The sequence below is a fragment of the Elaeis guineensis genome, chromosome 2 (assembly GCF_000442705.2).
Source record: "Elaeis guineensis isolate ETL-2024a chromosome 2, EG11, whole genome shotgun sequence".
NCBI classification, from domain to species: Eukaryota; Viridiplantae; Streptophyta; class Magnoliopsida; order Arecales; family Arecaceae; genus Elaeis; species Elaeis guineensis.
The window spans coordinates 116054374-116075216 of record NC_025994.2 but is presented as its reverse complement, the minus strand read 5'-3'; the positions used below and the strand labels follow the sequence as shown (position 1 = coordinate 116075216).

Here is a 20843-nt window from a genome sequence, read left to right as displayed (position 1 = left end):
AAAACGCTGTATATCTGGATGATGATCTACTTGAAGGTTTTTTGTGTGTCAATAAAGGGACTGGTCCAATCGTGCATGATACAAAAAGCCTCGTAAAGGGCTGCAGTCCTCACAGAACCACATATCAATGGTAAAACTGCAGCAGGGCTTAATGGTAGCTGGCTAGCAACGAGGGAATGCAGAGCCAGCAGCATCTGAATGAGCCTCCAGGCATACAGGACATTCCTGCAGGTTGTCAACAAGTCCCCACAAAGCCTGTAAGCAAGGGTGCTTTGTGATTGCCATTTCTTTATCAATCATATAAGAAAATAAAACAGAAATGTCATCAATCCTCGATTGGCTAGGCAATCCTAAGGAAAAATCCGCAGCCCAAAAACCTTGAAGGGATGCAAATGCTTCCTTGGAGAGGCTGTGCACCTAACAATTAACACAAAAAATAATGTCCATGCAAATAACTCTCTCTCTCTCTCTCTAGACAGAGACACGGTAAAGCAAGAGTATGTTACCATCAACTCAGATAAAAATACATGACGGTGAAGAAACTAAAATGGATCAATTATTCATTAATGGAACCACAACCATCCGTTATATACTCCATTTTTTGGGGCAATGTATATTCCTTCCTTCACAAAGAAAACCAGAGTCATTTCATCAGTTCAGCCGGATCACAGAAATCCACCAAAGACTTCATCCACCTTAGATGAATTATGTGCAACATATGTGATGGAATCACAACCATCCATGAGACAATCCTTCTTCTGAAATGAATTATGTATAATTTATGTCAAAAAATTCTGATAAATCAAAAGGCGAAAGAAGTCATCACAGACACGTTCCCCTCTTACTCATACCAGCGAATGCCACTCCAGTTCAAGCTGACGTGGCTGCCAAGCTATATCCTGGCGTCTTTGCCACGCTCCTCTCCCTCATCAACCTCCTCAACCTCTCCACCTCCCCCCACATCCCCTTCCCTGCATAAATATTCGACAGCACCACATACACCCCATCGTTCCACGGCTCGAGCTCCAGCAGTTTCCCCGCCGCCCACTCCCCCACCTCGGCATCCCCATGCTTCTCGCTTGCCCCCAGCAGCGTCCCCCACACCACCGCGTTCGCCGCCACCGGCATCCGCTCCACGACTGCCCGCGCCTCTGCCAACCTCCCTACCTTCCCCAGCATATCCACCACACAGCCATAATGCGCCACCGTTGGCTCCACCCCCCACTCCCTTGCCATGCTATTCAAATACCTCATCCCCTCCTCTATTCTCGCTCCATGAGCGCACGCGCACAGCACGCCCACCATCGTCACGCGATTCGGCTTCGCCCCTTGCTCCCGCATCGCCTTGAACAACTCCAGCGCGGGACCCACCTTCCCGTGCGTCGCCAAACCCATAATCATAGCCGTCCACGTTGCTACATTCTTCTGTGGCACCCTGAGAAACACTTGATAAGCCATATCCGTCCGTCCACACTTGGAATACATGTCCACCAAGGAGTTACATACCATGACGTCTACCCTACCTAAATTTTGGGCTTGGAGGACACACTTGTGGACCTGTTGGGCTAGGTTTAGGTCGCCCAACCCGCCGCATGCCGAGGCGACGCTGACCATGGTCACGTCGTCCGGAAGCAAACCGGCTCGCCTTAGCTCGAGGAACATGTCAATAGCTTCGGCCAAGTGGCCGCCTTGGGCAAGGCCGCTTATAATGGCGTTCCACGAGCCAAGCTTTCGTTGGGGATTTTGGTCGAACATCTTGAGGGCAGACTCGAAGTCACCGGTTTTAGCGTAGATGTTGATGAAACCGCTCTCGCAGAACTCATTGAACTCGAGGCCGAGCTTGACGGCCGCGGAGTGGAGCTGGCGGCCGGCAGCAAGAGAAAAGGTCTGGGAGGCGGCTTTGAGGGCGATGGGAATGGAGTAGGAATCGGGGGTGGCGCCAGAGGAGGACATTTGGGCGAAAAGGAGGAGGGCGTGGAGGGGGCGGGCGTGGCGGAGGTAGGAGCGCATAAGGGCGTTCCAATGGAAGGGAGCAAGGAGGAGATGGTGGCGGAGGACGTGGGTGTGGATTTGGGCTAGCTCGGATGGGTCGGCGCGCGACTCGAGTTGGGTTGCTAAGGATGTGGCTCGGTCGTAATGGCATTCTGGGGAGGGGGTTTGCGTTTGGGTTTGGAATTGGTTGAAGAAGGGGGAAAAAACAGGGGAGGAGGGGTTGGGTTTGGGAGTATTGGGGAACCGAGAGAAGAGAGAGTGAGGCGAACACATGCGGTGGCTTGAGGCAAGAGGAGGGGTACAGAGAGGAAACTCAAAAACCAAAGGAATACTGATGTTAAATATAGAGTTGTCGAAATGAGTCAGGACCCATGGGTCAGCTTATTTGGCTCTAAAAGTAGATCAAATCAGATTGAAAAATTCTGATCCATTTGTGCAAGTGAGTTTTTCAGTTCGGTTCTTATAGTTTATGCGCTGAACCGAGTTAGAGCCGAATCAACTTATGGACCGGCCCACACTCTCCCTCTCCCTCTCAATTTTCGACGTGAGAAACCCCCCTTGCCTCTCCCTCTCGATCTCCGGCGGCCCTCCCTCCTCCTCTCGGCCCGCCCCCCTCCTCCTCCCTAGCGTAATGCCACCCCTCCCTCCTCTTCTCGACAGTCGGCGGTCCCTGTGCCTCTCCCCGCACGCCCCCCCAACTTTTCTCTTAGTCTCCGGTGCAAGAACCCCCTCCCTCTCCCTCTCAATCCCTGGCACGAGTACCTCCCTCCTCCTCTCGACCCGCCCCCCTTTTCCCTGGCATACCACCGTCCCTCCCTCCTCCGCTCGACGGTCCACGGCACCCCTCTCCCCTCCCTCCTCCTCTCGATGGTCCCCAGCGCCCCCCTCCCAATGGTCCCCAGAGGAGAGAAATAGCGGCACCGGATGATGACAGGAGAGCAAACTCACGATGTGCGATGCCTGGTGGTGACAGCCGACAGGGATATGAGCTAGTCCGGTCCTAACCCATAGCCCACGTGGGCTAAGGCTGGGCTGAATTTTTATGGCCCCTTTTAACAAGTAGGCAGAGCCCGGCCTGACCCACATAATCACAGCCCACGTGGGTTAGAGTCGGACCAACCCATTTTGACAGCTCTAGTTATATAAACCAGAATGCACTCAAATTGATGCCCTTGCTCGGATTTAGAATGGATGGTAGATCCACAAAGAAATTATTGATTAGAATGATTTTACCATGTATATCTTATACCATCCAATAATAAACTAGTATATTATTCAAGAAAGTAAATTTTTTTCCATTCAAAATAATAAAATTGTTAGCCTTCTATCATAGTTAAAAGTAATTTTTTTTTTTTTAAAATTTTCAGTTAAGCTTGAATAATAGTGCAACTTTTTTCACTAACGAATGATGTACTAGTTTGTTATTGGAGGGTCCAAGATAAACATGATAAAACTGTTCTAATCAATAATTTATCAAATATGTGCCACTTAATAAATCTAGCAAGAACCAGTGATTGGACTTAAAATTCTATAGAATTTTATGGGTTGAACCAATACAATAAGCAAAATCAAGTCGGGTCCATATCTATAGCCATAAATATCCAAAGTATCTTTGGACTGGGTTGGCCCAACCCAAGAATCCCAAAAAGCCCAATCATCTAAATATGTCCTAAATCTATTAAACTTCCTCCTTGGGGTGTTTGGTTTAGGAAGTTGAGGTCTGGAATAGAAATAAAAATAGATGATTCCTATTCCAATTGTTTGGTTGGAAAGAATCTCATTTTAATTTCGATTCCAAGGTAGAATAGAAATGGTCCAATCCTCCTAAAATCCACTCTCGACTCTCTCATAAGGATGCAAATCTCTATTCTGATTTTGATTCTAATTCCAATTTTGTCTGCGAACTAAATACTTTAATAAATACTGTCATTCCAATTCTCATTCCAATCATTTTTGATTCTAACTCTTGTCATGAACCAAATACTCTCTTGATGTATTGCACTGATTCTTTGTTTATATTAAAATTTAGAGTAAATTACATTAACCTTTCTTAGCATTGGGAGATTCTCACTCAATATTTGGGAACCATATATACATTCTAGTATCTAACCTTTGCTTGATGTATAACATAAATCCCTATATGACAGTCTTTCTATTAAATAAGTTAATGGATCTTACCTGCATCACCACTTTAACCTATTTGAGGCTTAAAATATCTTAGTTGATTTGGAGCAAGATTGAAAAGACCAGTTTAGTCTTTCAAAACTAAAGTTAAGTTAGCTAATTTGGATACTTCGGTCTTTTTAAACCTCATCCAAAATCGGGTTTTTTAAAACGTAAATAGGTTAAAGAGTGATGGCTCTATCAACTTGTTTAATAGAAAGACAATGATAGGAGGGGCTATGTATTGCATACATAGTAAAATTTAGATGGTAGCATATATATTTTTGAAAAATGGGTCAACATCAATAATTACCCCAAAACCCTTAAGCTCCATTGACTTAATTTAGTCAAATAGGGACAGACATTTACCTATGTCAAATAGTGACAGACATTTACCTATGTCAAATAGTGACAGATACTTAACGAATGTCAGATGGCGACAAATCTTGCAGCTATTGTTGACCGAGTTGAACCACGCATGATCTGCGCGAGCCATGCTACTTGAACCTAATTGCACACTTTTTCATGCTTGTGCACAAACTCTTGCAAACAAAAAATTTAAGCATCGGTGGAAAGGACTTTGTGCTGGTTTCCAAATGTAAGGAATTCAACTCTTGTGCACCTGCAAGAAGTTGATTAGGAGGAATGAAGAATTAAGTTTTCATCAGTTAAGTTGTGTAAGCGGTTGAAATCAACTACATATTGGTGCATCACCAAAAAAAAAAAGAAAAGGAAAAAGAAAAGGACACATGTAAACTGAATCTCTCAGCATTTGCAAACAAAGGTTGCAAGCCAATTAGTGCAGTTTTCAAGCTTCCGGGGAACATAGTAGGGGTCCACAAATCTTTATCCAATCTGAATTGGTTCCCAAAGAGGATTATGGATGCGATATCAATGCAAGACACAGTTTTCTTTTCCTTTTTTTTTGGCTCAAGAAGATGGGATGGAAGAGGGTTTTAGTGAAGCCAAACAGGTGATGCACCAATTATTGGTTATTGGCAAGAAGATGCTGCATATGATAACGGTCGAGATACATCGACAAGCATCCAACCTAATCATCAGCTTTCCTTGCCTGTTAAAGATTCTAGGTTAGGTTAATGCCATGATTTGGAGGTGTGCCTAAGTCTCCATGAGAGCAAATGAATACTCATCTAGAATACTATCCCAATTCAGTGCATCAGAAAAACTGGATTCCTGTCCAAGTGCCCTTCAGCCATCCCACATGATCATACCTGCGACGTTATCCACAAGGGCTTCTCTCATATGGATACGAAGTGCAAGCAGTCGATTGCTTAGCCATTACAAAAGGGAACGAGGATGTTTTTCAGGCATGGATTAACTAATGGATCTCTAAAACAAGTACATTTGATCATAAAATCCACCATGTCCGATGTCGACAGAGCAACAAGCTTGTTTGGCATGATAATGGTTACATATGTTCAGATAGAGAATAATGGAGAAGCTGAATGTCTAGCTAATGCTAGTGAACGTTATCACAAGAAAATTTAGATAGTGCATTTTCCTGTAGAAATTTGCATGTTAGTACATTTTCCTAGAAGGTCAATGTAAATTTAAGTTACATTCCCCACGTACACTATCATTACTTTTAAGAAATCTATTTTGAGGATTGAAATATCTTGAGATTAGTTTAGGAGATCATATATTGCAAGAGTAAATGCGACAAAGAAATGCATATGTTGGTTATCATAGTTCCAGAGGAAGTGTATCCGTAGAAAGTTTTGGTGTTTGTAGAGCCACTCCATTCAACTTCTAAGAAAAATAAAGAGCAAGAAATGGCGTAAGTGATAGCTGCTCATGTGCTGGATTCCTTTATTAGCGGTTACTAGGCTAGCCCAGAGAAAGTATAAGAGCATCAATTCTCTACGGTGCATACATGATGCTACAAAGCATTGTGCAATTATAGATAGCTACTACCAAAAGATGGATAGCCATCAAATAAAGGAATCCATGGGTGTGTATCGTGTTATACACAGCACGCATTATTTGATAGCCATCCATCTTCTGATTAAAAGTACAATGACTTGATTTCATGTAGAAATTATCTCCAGACATCATGTCTAATTATTAAAAAAAAAATCTTCTCTTTGTGGAAACTTATTAGAAAAGATTTGCATATAAAAAACATCCTTCAAATAACTCGAAACTAGGTAGTTCAGAACTTAGGGCATGTTTGATTTTGAAATGGGAATGGAAACGGATGATTCTCTTTCCAATTGTTTGGATGAAGAAAATTTCATTTTTTTTCAATTTCAAAGAAAAACAAAAATATCCTTATCCTTCAAAATTTAATAAAAATTTACCTAATATCTAAATTACATTCTAATTTTGATTTCAACATCAATCAAAGGCATCGAAAAATATGATCATTTCAATTTTTATTTCAATTCATGCTGGTTGTGATTCAGATTTTGATTTTAATTATGAACCAAATATTTATTGGCAAAGTGTGAATCCGGTTGAAACTTTCAGAAAAGGCTCGGCTGTGTGAGATCTTATCAAATCCCTTATATGTCAAATGTAGTACTTACAAGACTTCGGAGACTTCTATAATTGGACCAAGTTTTAAACCTTTTATATGCCAATTTTCATCTAAAATACTTGATTTTGCAGGCAACCTAATTCAAGAGATCACGCACCCCACTTAATTTGTTTTAGCGTGAAGAAAAAGAAAAAGGGGCAAAAAAAAAAAAAAAAAAAAAAGGAGATTCAACCAGAGAGACTGGGACCTATGTGGCAGGTTTGGCCTAATGATTAGAAATATCCTTTAGATCAAGTACCGAGCAGACACGCTCTGCACTGAAACTCAAAATATTTTTCCCTCGTCAACAAATCCAAAAGAAAAAAGGGTGCCGCTTCTGGATGCCAAACTGTCCTGAACTGACGTGATCCAGCGTTCCACAATTCAGCAAGACCAGATGGATTCAAAAAAATTTGGACAACAATCGCTGGAGGCAACATCATAGAAGCTGCTGTACAACATGATAATTAGAACAACCAAGACACTTTCTCATCTCTGCATCAAAAACAATCACCCATATGGGATCAAAGGGAACAGCTCCTTGGAGTGGTCTCATACAGGAACGACCACTCGGAATGTCGGTGATCAAAAGGATCAGCTCACTGGGGCAGCCTCACATGCCAATATGCTCTGCAACCCAGCAAAGTTATTAAATTAGGAAGAATCGTCGGTTAGAATGGGAACAAGATCTTGATAGGGAGACCCTCGTCTAGTGACACATGCAATGTAGAAAGCAAGCCACTCAATACTCTCCTTTCATGGCCTCTCGCATGACAAGTTGCCAGTTGCCACAAATCCATTCAAAACAAGGGCAGTTTTGAGAAGAAGAGTTATTTATAGCAGGTAAATCCTCCGTCTCTCGAATAATAACCCCTGATATGATATTTAAGCGTACAAATGAATCGTATTACTTTCAAACTATTCAAATTCATCTAAAGTCGGTTGTTATTATGTTCGAGTAATTTTAATAATTTTTTAAATTGAGCTCAAATAATAAGTTATTCAAATTTGTAAGCTCACAAAATTATTATATATTTTTAATTTTTTTATTTATAATTAATATATATATATATATATTAAGATTTGATTTTGAGCTCAAAAATATTTCAATTGATATTCAAATCGAATCGATCTGGTTTTGAATTTTATTTTATTTTTTATCAAATTAAATTTAAATTTAAAATATTAAAATTTAATTAATTTTGATTTAAATTTTAAATTTAAATATTTTAAATCAAATTAAATTTGAACTACTTGATTTAGCACGGTCTGATTGAACCGCTATTGTTATTGGTGTCAGAAGATAGGTTTGACCATGCGGCTCCTTCATCGTATATATCACGTGTCCTCCGCGTGACCTTGGACGCGAGAGGAGAGCCGGAGCATGGAGCACGTGTGGAGAAGCAACGACGAAGAGGGGCGAGACGCAATCGGATCGGGCCACGTGTAATTGACCACCGCTCTTAGTGGGCTTTTGACGCGGACCCAGGGGAGCGCCCCACATGATCACTGACACCCCGTCACGTGCTCCACGCGGGACCACCGCCCAGTTATTAATTCCCCACCCCCAGCCATGGCTCAATCATAATAAAAGATTTAAAAAGCCATACAAAGAGAAAGCCCCACCAGGGGGAAAAAAAAGGAAACTCCACGCCAAGCAACGCCATTCTCCTTTCCCAGCCTTTCCTTTTAACCCAAGCAAAAATAAAAAAAAGTAACGAAAGGCCCATCACGCCCCTTTTACCATCACCACCGTTGATTTGAATCATAAAACTTTGATCAACGATCACTTCCTAGTATTCGTACGAATTGTTACGTTGTACGCGAGTACACTGATAGGATCCGGAGGAAAGGAATAAAAAAAATCGATACGTCATATTGTGTACCACTTTACCACGCCGACACACCTAGGGATCAGAAACGTGGGACCCGGGCCCATCTGACGAGGTCCCGCTCCAGCGCGCCTGACAGCCGCCTCCCGGATGCGCGACACGTCTAGAGCGGGCGAGAATCCGACGGTAAACCCGCTCTTCCCGCCGACCATTTTCCCCGGGCCCCGACCTACATGGACCAAGAGCCCCCGCAGCGTGCAAAGTTAAAATAAAATGTTTAGTTAATCGGCTAAATTACTTGATTAATTCAACACGACAGAGTCTCCTGCAGCATTACACGTGGCCAGATCAGGGTCATTGGATTAAGCCGGGTTTAGCTGCAACCGTCGTGCTTAAACGTGGGATGCCGAATTTTTTTTGGTAATAGATGCCGGAGTAGATGACCAAGTGATTAATAAATAAATAATGATTAAAAATTAAAAAAAAAAAACCGCAACTCCCGAGGAGAGGGAGAAAAGAAAAAAAAATGGGGGTAGAGGAATCCGGCTGTAAACTTGGATGCTAATGCACGAGTCGCAGCGACAAGCGCTGATAGATCGATTCCTAAGGGGAGTTGAATTGAAAACTAATTGGAATTATTTTTTTCCTCTTATTTCTGTTAATTAAATCAATTACAGGTGGATTAATTGAGGAGTAACTTCATCTTTACTTAATTAAACACCAGTTCGTGGCAAATTACGGTTATGCCTTGGCGATGCACTCCCTGGACACTGACCGGAAATTTAATTGCATTCCCGAGATTGCCCCTCCTTCATCACACCCTGGTTATATAAATCTTCTTTCTTAGCTCCTGAGCACTTATTAGAGCGCTAAACGAGGAAATTCGTATCGTTTAAGACAAGACAGGTCATCATTTAAAAATCCATTGGCTCATGATCAACCGTCTGATTTGATCAGACGATTGGGTGTGAGGAGCATACAGAGAGAACTGAGGGGCAGGGATGTAAATTGGAGTCAAATTGGAGGGGCGTTAGGGAATGAGGGGCCGCAGTATATGAGGGGTTCTTCCGGGAGGTGAAGCATGGCCTTTTTCTTTTCTCGACGCTATGTAATTTTATTTCACCCCACCTTTCGCTTTATTTACTCCTCCGAATCCTTCTTCATTTCAGCCGTCTGCCTCTGACCGTCAAATAAACCCAAACTCCTCTCCACCTCTCCCTCTTCGCTCTTTTCGTCCTCTTTGATCAAAGTATTGGAAACCCTTACCGCGATTTAGGCTTTGTGGAGCTCTGATGGAGGCGCCGGAGTACATCCATGGAGGTTACTACAGGGCGGGGACCCCCCAATTCGCGCCGGAGAAGAAGGCCGGCAGCGGAGGGGGGGAGCATTTCATGGTGGAGGAGCTTCTGGACTTCTCGAACGAGGAGGAGGACGAGGTTGGGTTGGCGGTCGGCGCGGATGACGCGGGCTTCGATGCCGCTGCTGGGAACTCGACGGACACTTCCACCGTCACCGCCGTGGACAGCTGCAGCAACTCATTCTCCGGCTCCGACCCGCATTTCGCCGGCGACCTCGTCTGCCGGAGCTTCGCGGACGCCAGCCTCTCCGGCGATCTCTGCGAGCCGGTAATTCCACCTCCCCCTCCGCCCCCACACGCCGCAGGACGGGAACCCTCAATTAAGCTTTTCTGATAATTTTCCTCATTTCTGTTTTCATAATCACTGTTTATTTCTCCTTTGTTTTCTTTAATTCAAATTAATAGTAATTTTCCAAGCAAGAGAACAGATTGTTTTTAAGAAAAATATGATTTTTTTTTTTTGAAAATCATATTTCCTCCTTGTTCTTATAATTATGATTGCCTCCTTGTTCTTTATTTCCTCGATTTTTTGAAAAAAGTTTAGGTGATCACTTTTTCTCTCGACTGGCCAATTTTAAACTTTAAATTCTTTGTCTTCTTCTTCTTTTCTTAATTTATAGGAAACCGTTCTCTGAGTATTAAATTACCGGGAAAATTTAAAAAAATTGGCGCAGTTCTTCTCTTTCTCGTCTTAATTCAATTCAGTTTTAATTCAAACAAAAAAAACGGAGGAAGAAAAAAAAGGGAAACGCCCGGCTGCAGTACTGTTCTGGGAAATAGAATTCGGGCGGTTTCGGACTGTCCAGAAAAGGAAAGTTAGAAGAAGGGAAAGCTTCCGAATTCTAATTATTTTTACCGTTTTTGTCCACAGTACGAAGAATTAGCCGAGCTCGAATGGCTCTCCAATTTCGTGGAGGAGTCCTTCTCCAGCGAAGACATCCAGAAGCTGCAACTCATCTCTGGAGTCAAGTCCTCCTCCACCTCGTCGGAGAACCGGGCGGAGATTTCCGCCAACGCGGGCGGCGGTGCCGCAGGCCGCGCTGCCCAGCCCGCCCTCTTCCGGGCCGAGGCACCCGTCCCCGGCAAGGCCCGAAGCAAGCGGTCCCGCGCTGCCCCTTCTAGCTGGTCGTCGAGGCTCCCGGAGTTGTCTCCGACGACGACGGCATCGTCGGCGGAGTCGGAGCTGATCGTTCCGGCGGGAAACTTCCCCGGGAAGAAGGCGGCGGCGAAGCCGGCGAAGAAGAAGGAACCGTCGGCAGGACCCGCGGTGGCGCCGGCGGCGGACGGGCGGAAGTGCCTCCACTGCGCCACCGAGAAGACGCCGCAGTGGCGGACGGGGCCGATGGGCCCCAAGACGCTGTGCAACGCTTGCGGGGTCCGCTTCAAGTCCGGCCGGCTCGTGCCGGAGTACCGCCCAGCAGCGAGCCCCACCTTCGTGCTCTCCAAGCATTCCAACTCCCACCGGAAGGTCCTCGAGCTCCGCCGCCAGAAGGAACTCCAGCAGCAGCAGCTCCTCCAAGCCGGCGCCGCCGCCGTCTACGACGGAAACACGGGCGGCGCCGGCGATGACTTCTTGATCCACCACCACCTCGGACCCGATTTCCGGCAACTCATCTAATGGTGATGAGAGCTCGCAAAATCTCAAAAAATTCTCATGTAGGGAGAATTTTAGTAGCGCTAATTTGGATGAATTTTCGTAGAAAATTCTAGGCTCCCATTTTTGGGTTCTGAAGCAGTTATCTTGTGCTTGAATTTTCGTTCTTTTTTTTTCTCCTCCCTTCCTAACCTTGGTAATCTAGGGAGAATTCTAGTATGTACTCCAGACTTATCTTTTTAGAAAAAAAAAAATCAAAAAAATCTAAAATTGTGAAGGATGTGCTCACATATTTCCCATGCTTCCTTTTCTTTATTTATAATTTTGGGTGTTGGATATTTTTGGAAGGTGGGGTGCGCAAAAATCATGTGTACGACCAAGCAGTAGGTGCTGGCCACCCGATGCACGTGATCGTTTTAATCTATCTATAAAACTTGTGTGCCAACTTTTGAAAAGGTTGTGGTGCCGGTGCTTGCTGATCGTTATTGATCACCACCACCCGATTGGTGGACCACCTGCCTCAGGGTCACTCCAAAGCAAGTTCGCCGTTGCTATATTACACAATCGAACCAGTTTATTCTGTATTTTAAGTTTTACGGTCTTGTAAGTTTGTCATAATTTGTTGCCGCAAAGAACCAAGTCATTCGAGGACAATTCAAGGTTCAACTCATTTGCAGGTTTGTGAAGCTCATCTTTTTTGGAAATAAGTTCAGCTGAAGCAGAACTAGAAGTTCAATCTGAAAATGAACATTAGCCAACTTAAATATATAGAGGGGTGTGCCCAATTTAAGATTTGACTCTTTTACATGGCTCATGAGCCGAGCCTCTCTATAGTCATGACTAACCGCAATTTGGTGTTGTTTTTTCACTATGTAATTATAAAAAACAAAAAGCAAAAGACCCATCTATGGTCTATGGAGGGAAAAAAAAAAAAACTTGAGTATTCTTTCACATTTGGTTGAAGTCACAATTGCAGTTATGATATTGATAAAGTTTTGAGATCCTTGAACGACTTGCTTGATTGTCATTTCACCCTTTTATAAAGTTTTTTTTTTAAAAAAAAAAAAATAGATTCATTCCTGGGTACCCAAGATGAAACATTAGATGATTTGCAAAGATGAACTTATAAAAAGCTTAATCACATTTTATAAGTGACTCATTTTTGTAGCTCACAATCGATTTTGAACAGCTATACCAAAGCTCATCCATATAGGCACTGAACACCCTAATTTAGCAAATCTCAAAGGCTTGCTCATGGCGCCACTCTTGTGTAACCCTGCTTCACCCGGAGAAAAGCGAACAAAAATTTGGAAAGAAAGAGGAAAAGAGGTTATTTCGGGATAGCCAAGGTTAAAAATGAGATCACCCATGCATGTGGGTCCATCTGCTATCGCATCCATCAGACGGTAAAAGAATGAGGTGACGAGGTACAATGCTACGTAAATGAAGCTCATTAACTCATTTCCCGGTTACCCACCGTCTTCCCGTACGTTGTAAACCTCCCCTCGCTCAACACAACGGGCTCTCTCCAATATTTTATTAATTAACCCTGCGGCCAAACTTACCGGGATGGGCACCCAATGAGAGGGTCACATGGGGGGAGTGCCCAGGGTGGGTGAACCCTTCAAAAAAATCCATGATACGAGTGTCCTCGTGATCCCAGACACCCCATGCCCATCCATAGGTCCTCCTCATAAATTATATGGATATAAGTCAAAGAAATTTTCCAATATCCCCTCGTCCTCCACTTTATTTTATAAAAACTTACATCAGCTATGCAGCTTTAAATATTGTTAGAGGAATATTATATGGGTGGGGTAGCAGAGGGAAACATACCTAACGGTGGTCACATGGAGTTCCATATCCATTTATCCCTCAGTGTAACGTGATAACCTTTTACTGTTTTATTGGGGGGGGGGGGGGGGTGGGTCATTTGGATGATATTAGTGCGGCTCACCAGTCACGTCTGTGGGGACGAGCACGTGCATGCACCGAGGGTGCACGTGCATGGGCGTCACCGGCCAGGTTTCTCGTTTGCTTCAGTTTTACCGCTCCTGGCTTGAGGCTTGAGGCCATTCATGTGCGGGGCGGCACATATGACATACGATACATGGGATATCAAATTTATTGGTTGAGATTTTAATGACTCGTTTTGTTCCTTTCGTTCTTTGCAAGCAGATCTTGTTCGTGGCAAACCTTGCGGCTGGTGATAGATTTCCGCATAATCTTTTCGGCTTCAACATATAAGATGTAGTTCAGGTGGCCTTCTCTAAGATTGAGGGACAATTATTATACGTAGCTTGATAGTCTTGTTGAATTATGATCATCTTGCGCTATCGTTTTGTGGACGGTCTTTAGATTTATTTGTAGCTAAGATCTCAAATTTTCTAAGACCGCATCCTAACAAATTCAAATTGTGTTGTAATAAACTGTTGATATGGTATTTTAACTTTGAGGATGTAGCCTAACACATGCTGGCATTATTTTAATGTCATGTATATTTAGATGGAAGGGTTGGGCCGTGGTCACCATAAGGAGCTTATACTTGGCTTAGGCTGGTTGCTAGTGATCGAGTTGAGATATCCCGACTTCTCAAGTTGGCCGGTTCTGTTCTACCCATCTAAACTTTCAACTCAATTAGGAATTCCAACCAATTGAGATGCTTTGGAAGAATCTCTTGCAGGTGTCAATTACCATATGAATCGTAGGCTGGATGAATCTAATCGTGTTACTATTGAATAAATATTCGTTGCAATGATAATGTCACGTCAAATTTGTAACAAACTAATCAAAAATCATTGGAGCAGTGTGGGATATTATCATTGAAATCAATGAAATACACATCAATCGATGAAATACAAGCATTCTCATTAGTTTGTTATAAATTTGATGTGGTATCATTGTTGTAATGAATATTTACTCGTTACTATTAAAGTTTCACTTGCTCCAACATGCAATATTTGATGCTCTCTTGAGAAAAATACACTTGATTATGATTTAAATATTTTATAAATATTTAAATCAAAAGAGCTTCATTTTGGTCAACCAAAATTAAGACTTTTGGTCCGAGCGCACCAACTAGCTACCATTAATGTTCACGTGCAACTTTACTTCGCAAAACAAAGCATAGACAGTTGCGATTAGTATTTATAAGCGAGGGCATGTACTATATGAAATTAACTATGTTAAGAAGGGCATGCAGCAAAACGGTTCTCGTCGGATATTTTCTCTAATGATGAATTAAAATTTATCAATTATCCCATTTGTGATTATGTAATTTTTTTTGAGAGAATTTTTTTTGTATACCACCCTTGATATAAAAAAATTATGCCACCTCATTTCATTTCATTGAACCATCTAATCACTACTTTTCAATACATATTTAATATCTGCAGTATAGATATTTAATGTTCATAGTTTCATTTTTTCATTTGAAATTTTGAATGACGAAAATGTTCATCTTCTTCGAAAAAAATTATAATATTCTATATCAATATTATGATGTTCTATAGCCAAATTATGACTTTCTACACAGGATGTTGTAATTTTTCTTTCAGAAATCATAAAGTAGAAAAGATATTTCCGTCATTGAAAAATTATAAAATTTTTAAGTGATAAAAATACATCTCCCTTATTATGACATTCTATGAAAGAATTATGATATCATGTGCAGGAATTCATAATTTCATTATAGGATATCATAATTTTTTCAAATATAGAGAGGCATTTTCATCATTCAAAATTTTAAACAAAAAAGCGAGACTACAGGCATTAAATGTACGTTGGAAAGTGATTGCATAAAAATATCCCTCTTATATTATGACATTCCGGGGGAAGTCATAATTTGACTATAGAATATCATAATATGATCATAGGATATCATAATTTTTTTCAAAAAAGAAGAATATTTTTATCATTCGAAATTTTAAATGAAAAAGTGAAATCATAGACATTAAATATATATTAGAAAATGATGGCTAAATGAACTGTTGGGGAATACCCACCGACCGACCGATCGATGGCCGGAGGGACCGACCGACCGATGGCCGAAGGGACCAACCGACCGACTTACGGTCGAAGGGACCGACCGACCGACCGATCGACGGACGACACCGACCGACCGATCGACGGACGACACCGACCGACCGACCGACAGCCGGAAGCGACCGTCTGACGGACGCATCACCGGCCAATTAACGGCCCATCACCGACTGAGGATATGTCGGGCGTACCTTTCCCGACCGACTGAACCCGGAGGCCTGATGGCCGACTTACGCAAAGCCTCGCCGACCAACGGAGGGGCCCGACCCCTCTCAGCTGGCCACCGACCTAGGATCGGTCGACTCCTCCAATCGCCGTACAGCCGCCAGACCTTGTCAGTTCTGACAGCAACATGCGGCACGGCCATCTAGGGGCATTGTCCCGCTGAGGGCATTGTCAACCCTGGTGATTTGACAGCCCCATGGCGACATGACACTTTCACGGCGACTCTGACAATCTACAGTGAGTTGACAATTCCTCACTTGTCTGCGCCATTAATGACGGCGCCATACCTGCTCCACTATATATATCGGGGAAGGCAACAGTGCAAGGGATCCGCTCCCCCCACTTCTCGACTCCAAAAACATAGGCTCACACCTCTCTCCCTCTCTCCCTCGATTGAGCTCTCTGTCTTCATTTCACTGTTGCCCAGTCACCTCTCTGACTTGACCGTCGGAGGGTCCCCGCCGGAGCCGCCTCCGGTCAGTGTGGACTTCTCATTTTTGCAGGTGCCCGTTCCCCGACGATCGGACGACGAGGCGATTGGCCGCAACAGATTGGCGCGCCAGATAGGGGGGACGATGATGAAGACAAGAGCCCAACAATCGAGGATCACCGGGTCGGCGAGGTGCTCTTCCCGCCGGGAAGAGGCCTCCCCGCCACCGTCGGCGGCGGAGCCTAGCTCTCCACGCCCCGCAGTGACCACGGAGGCGCAGATCGCGGCCATCGTACGGCAGATGACCGTACTGACGGACGCAGTCAAGAGCCTCCAGCAACAGCCGGCGGCCCATCCGATGCCTTCCAGGAGCAGCCGCCGCCGACCGCGCTGGTCCCGTCGCCTCCGCGCGAGCGCCCTCAACAGCGATCCCACGGAGAGGAGGGACGGCCATGGCGCGATGACCGACGGTCCCACCAGCCCTCTCCATCTCTGCTGGAACGGGCGAGGAAGGAGAAGCGGCTGCGAACGCCGTCCGCCTCCCCTTCGGAATCTTCTGGAGACTCCACTCCTGGGGTCTCCCAGCACCGACGGGCGGACGACTACGAGCGCTGATTCGAGGAGATCGACCGTCGGCTCGTGCAGTTGCAGGTGGACGGCCAGAAGTCTTCGAACGACATCGACTTCCAGACCGCCCAACCTCTCTCCCGACTAGTTCTCGACGAACCGATTCCAGTCGGTTCAAGATGCCGCACGTGGAGCCATACGACGGCTCCACCGACCCGATCGACCACCTTGAGAGCTACAAAGCTCTCATGATGATCCAGGGGCAACCGATGCTCTTTTTTGCATCGGCTTCCCCACCACACTCCGCAAGGCTGCCAGGGCCTGGTACTCCGGTCTCCGATCGGGAAGTATCCACTCCTTCGGACAGCTCGAGCACTCGTTCGTGACCCACTTCAGCACCAGCCGAAGCCACCGCGAACGTCGGACAGCCTTTTCTCCCTCAAACAGGGGGAAAATGAGACGCTCCGACACTTCGTGGCGCGATTCAACATGGCCACGCTTGAGGTCCGAGACCTCAACGAAGACATGGCTATCTCAGCCATGAAACGGGGGCTGAAGGCTCCTGATTCACCTATTCTCTGGACAAGACCCTCCCCCGGACGTACGCCGAGCTACTGGAGCGCGCATACAAGTACATGCACGCGGACGAAGGAGCTTCCGACCGACGCTTGGCCGAGCCAAGAGGCCCGAAGGAGAAGCGGAGGAAGGGTCGGGAACCTGCCGAACCCAGCAGGCCCCCGACCGATAGTCGGGTCTCGCCACCCCGACGAATCCAAAAATCACCCCGACAACAGACTCCAAGGCCGGCACGCCCCAGGTATGACTCCTACACTCCTCTCTCCGCTCCTTGTGCGCAGATTCTAATGAAGATCGAGGGGGAGGAATACCTGCGACGGCCTCCGCCTCTGAAGGCAAAGGGCCTCGACCGTCGGAAGTACTGTCGATTTTATTGAGGCCACGGCCACAACACCGAGCAGTGCATCCAGCTCAAGGATGAGATTGAAGCCCTCATTCGCCGGGGGTATCTCGGTAAATTTTGGAAGGGCCCGCCGACTCAACCAGTTGCCGATCGACGATCCAAGCCGACTGAAGAAGCGGCGACTAATCAGCCGACGGCCGGAGTCATCAACATGATCTCCAAGCGGCTGGGCCCGGGGACATCCGCGGGGGGGGAGCCGACGAAAAAGCCGCGCCCGGACGACGTAATCACTTTTACGGAGGAAGACGTTCGGGGCATCCAAACTCCCCACGACGATGCTGTCGTTGTTTCGGCAACAATAGCGAATTATGATGTAAAAAATTTTTTGTTGATAATGGAAGTTCGACAAATGTTTTGTTTTACTCGACCTTCTCCCGGATGCGACTGTCAACCGACCGACTTAAGAGGGTCTCCATGCCCTTGATCGGCTTTGCCGGAGAAGCTATCATGACAGAGGGAGAAATTACCCTGCCCGTGACGGCCGGCACCAAACCACGGCAAAGCACGGTCCACTTAACTTTCGCGGTCGTCCAAGTTCCTTCGGCCTACAACACCATCCTTGGACGACCCGGACTGAACGCCCTCAAAGCGATCGTCTCGACGTACCATCTCCTCGTTCGGTTCTCGATCAAAAATGGGGTCGGGGAGATGCGCGGGGATCAACAGCTCGCACGACGATGCTTCCAGATCTCCGCTCAAAATGACGAGTCGAGGGGCTCCCTGACAATCGACAAGCTGGACCAACGGGAGGAGGAAGAGCGAGGTTCGCCGGCCGAGCAGCTCGTGGCGATCCCGATAGCGGAAAATCCGGATCGGAGAGTTTGGGCGGGTCTCAACTGCCCGACCCCGAACGACGACGACTGACGGAGCTGCTGAAGGCCAATGCCAACATATTTGCTTGGTCGGCCGCAGATATGTCGGGCATCCCCCCAGAAACAATAACCCACCGACTCAACATCGACCCGACGATGAGGCCGGTGAGGCAGAAGAAAAGGTCTTTCGCTCCAGAGAGGCAGAGGGCCATCGACGAAGAAGTGGACAAGCTACTCGAAGCGGGCTTCATCCGAGAATCCACGTATCCCGATTGGCTCGCCAATGTTGTCATGGTCAAAAAAGCCAACGGGAAGTGGAGGCTCTGCATCGACTATACCGACCTCAACCGAGCCTGCCCGAAAGACAGCTTCCCACTTCCCAAGATCGACCGACGCCGACTACGCTCTCCGAGAGGTTCACGAAAAATTTGCGGGAATCACTTGGGGGCAAGTCCCTGGCCTACAAATTCCTACGGCAGGGCTACTACTGGCCTACCATGAGGAAGGATGCGGTCGAATTGGTCCGAAGGTACGAACCTTGTCAAAAGTATGCCAACATTCAACACTAACCGGCCAGTCAAATTGCTCCCATTGTTGCTCCATGGCCCTTCGCTCAGTGGGGGGTCGATATTCTCGGCCCTTTTCCCCCAGCGTCGGGTCAAAGAAGGTTCATAGTTGTCGCCATCGACTACTTCACCAAATGGGTGGAGGCCGAGCTCCTGGCGCAGATCACCGAGCGGAAGATGGAGGACTTCATCCAAAAGTCCATCATCTTCAGGTTCGGGTTGTCGCATACGATCATCACCGACAATGGACGGCAATTCGACAACCAAGACTTCAAGGACTTCTGCGCCAGGTTCCACATCACACACCGACTGACTTCAGTCGGGCACCCCCAGTCCAACGACGAAGTCGAGGTGACCAATCAGACCTTGCTCCACGGACTCAAGATCCGATTAAACGAAGCCAAAGGCCTCTGGGTCGACGAGCTAGGCTCCGTTCTGTGGGCTTACCGAACGACCCCCCGCATTCTGACTGGGGAGTCGCCTTTCAGCTTGGCCTACGGGACGGAAGCAATGATCCCGCTTGAGATTGGGCTGCCGTCTTCAAGAGTCGAGCGGTATCAAGAGCCGGACAACTCCGAGAGTCGGAGGGCCGACCTAGACCTCCTCCCCGAACTACGAGATGAGGCTCAAATTCGCATGGCTTCATACGGACAGAAGGTCGCTCGGTATTACAATGCCAAGGTCAGACCAAAGCTTTTCAGGCCTGGTGACTTAGTCCTGAGAAAAGCAGAGGTCTCGAAGCCTCTGGACCAAGGGAAGTTGGCTCCAAACTGGGAAGGGCCCTACAAGGTAGCAGACACTTATGGTCCGAGGGCCTACCGACTGGAGACCCTTGAAGGGAAACCCATTCCCCGAACTTGGAACGCCAACAACTTGAAGTTGTATTACCGATGAACTTTGTAATTGTTCAGTCGAAATACAAACCCGGTTTGAAATCTCGGAGTTTTAACTCTTCGACTAACGAATGGAGCTCACCAAGCCCAATCCCCGACATGCCGACTTGGAATTGGTATCCGTCTGAAACCGACGACCTTATCATCGGTAACGCATCGGACTCTCACAAGGACCGATGCATCCATGAGGATGGGAGTCGACACTCCTTCGACGATCGACGATACAGCGGACCCTTACAAGGACCGGTGCATCTGTACTAACGGGAGTTGACACTCCTTCTACGGTCGAACTTTCGGGCCATACCACCGGCTGACATGCCGGTCAAGCCCCGACCAAAGAAAGGCGAAATGCCTACGCGACCGACTCGCGACTCCCGACCGAGCTACGGCCGGTCGAGGGATATTCGGCTTACCACCGTCTATCGCACAATACGACCTCAGTCGCATTCATGATTCACCGACCGGGCTACGATCGACCAGGAGATATTCGACTTACCATCGTATATCGCGAGACGCAGTAAGTTTACCCGACGCAAGGGTGTCGGGGTCCGACTTATCGGTGCTCCCTCAACCGAGTGCGTCGGACAACATTTTACTAAATGCGTCAGAAGGGACCCGACTACCGAACCTTTATCACGGTCGGTCGGCTCCCGACTCAACGGACGCGCCCGACTGACGACCTTGACTACCAGAGGCCGACCCAAAGTCGGGACCTACTCTACCTTCGTGGCGGCACGAGTTGCCGAACGTCCTAACCGACCTATGGGGGTTAGCGACTTACATAAGTTAGCGACTCACGAAGATATTCAGCAACACACATGGAAGAAACAGACGAAGGATAAAGTGAAAGAAG

The 20843-nt window shown here is 46.3% G+C and overlaps 2 protein-coding genes across 2 annotated transcripts; one reads left to right on the top strand and one right to left on the bottom strand.

The window, feature by feature from the left end:
- Positions 1-674: 674 nt before the first annotated feature.
- LOC105040741 (pentatricopeptide repeat-containing protein At1g77170, mitochondrial) lies at positions 675-2372 on the bottom strand. Its single transcript, XM_029264397.2, has 2 exons — positions 852-2372; positions 675-758 (listed from the first exon to the last, which is right to left on the bottom strand). The coding sequence occupies exon 1, from the start codon at positions 2263-2265 to the stop codon at positions 871-873; it is 1395 nt and encodes a 464-aa protein (XP_029120230.2). The 5' UTR covers positions 2266-2372; the 3' UTR covers positions 675-758; positions 852-870.
- Positions 2373-9672: 7300 nt separating this feature from the next.
- LOC105040721 (GATA transcription factor 9) lies at positions 9673-11641 on the top strand. Its single transcript, XM_010917381.4, has 2 exons — positions 9673-10151; positions 10755-11641. Exons 1-2 carry the CDS (start codon positions 9819-9821, stop codon positions 11499-11501), a joined length of 1080 nt encoding a protein of 359 aa, XP_010915683.1. The 5' UTR covers positions 9673-9818; the 3' UTR covers positions 11502-11641.
- Positions 11642-20843: the final 9202 nt, after the last annotated feature.

Coding starts and splice junctions, on each gene's coding strand:
- LOC105040741 (XM_029264397.2), bottom strand. CDS start 2,265: ATGTGTTCGCCTCACTCTCTCTTCTCTCGGTTCCCCAATACTCCCAAA.
- LOC105040721 (XM_010917381.4), top strand. CDS start 9,819: ATGGAGGCGCCGGAGTACATCCATGGAGGTTACTACAGGGCGGGGACC. Junction 10,152..10,754: donor CCGGCGATCTCTGCGAGCCG/GTAATTCCACCT, acceptor TTTTGTCCACAG/TACGAAGAATTAGCCGAGCT.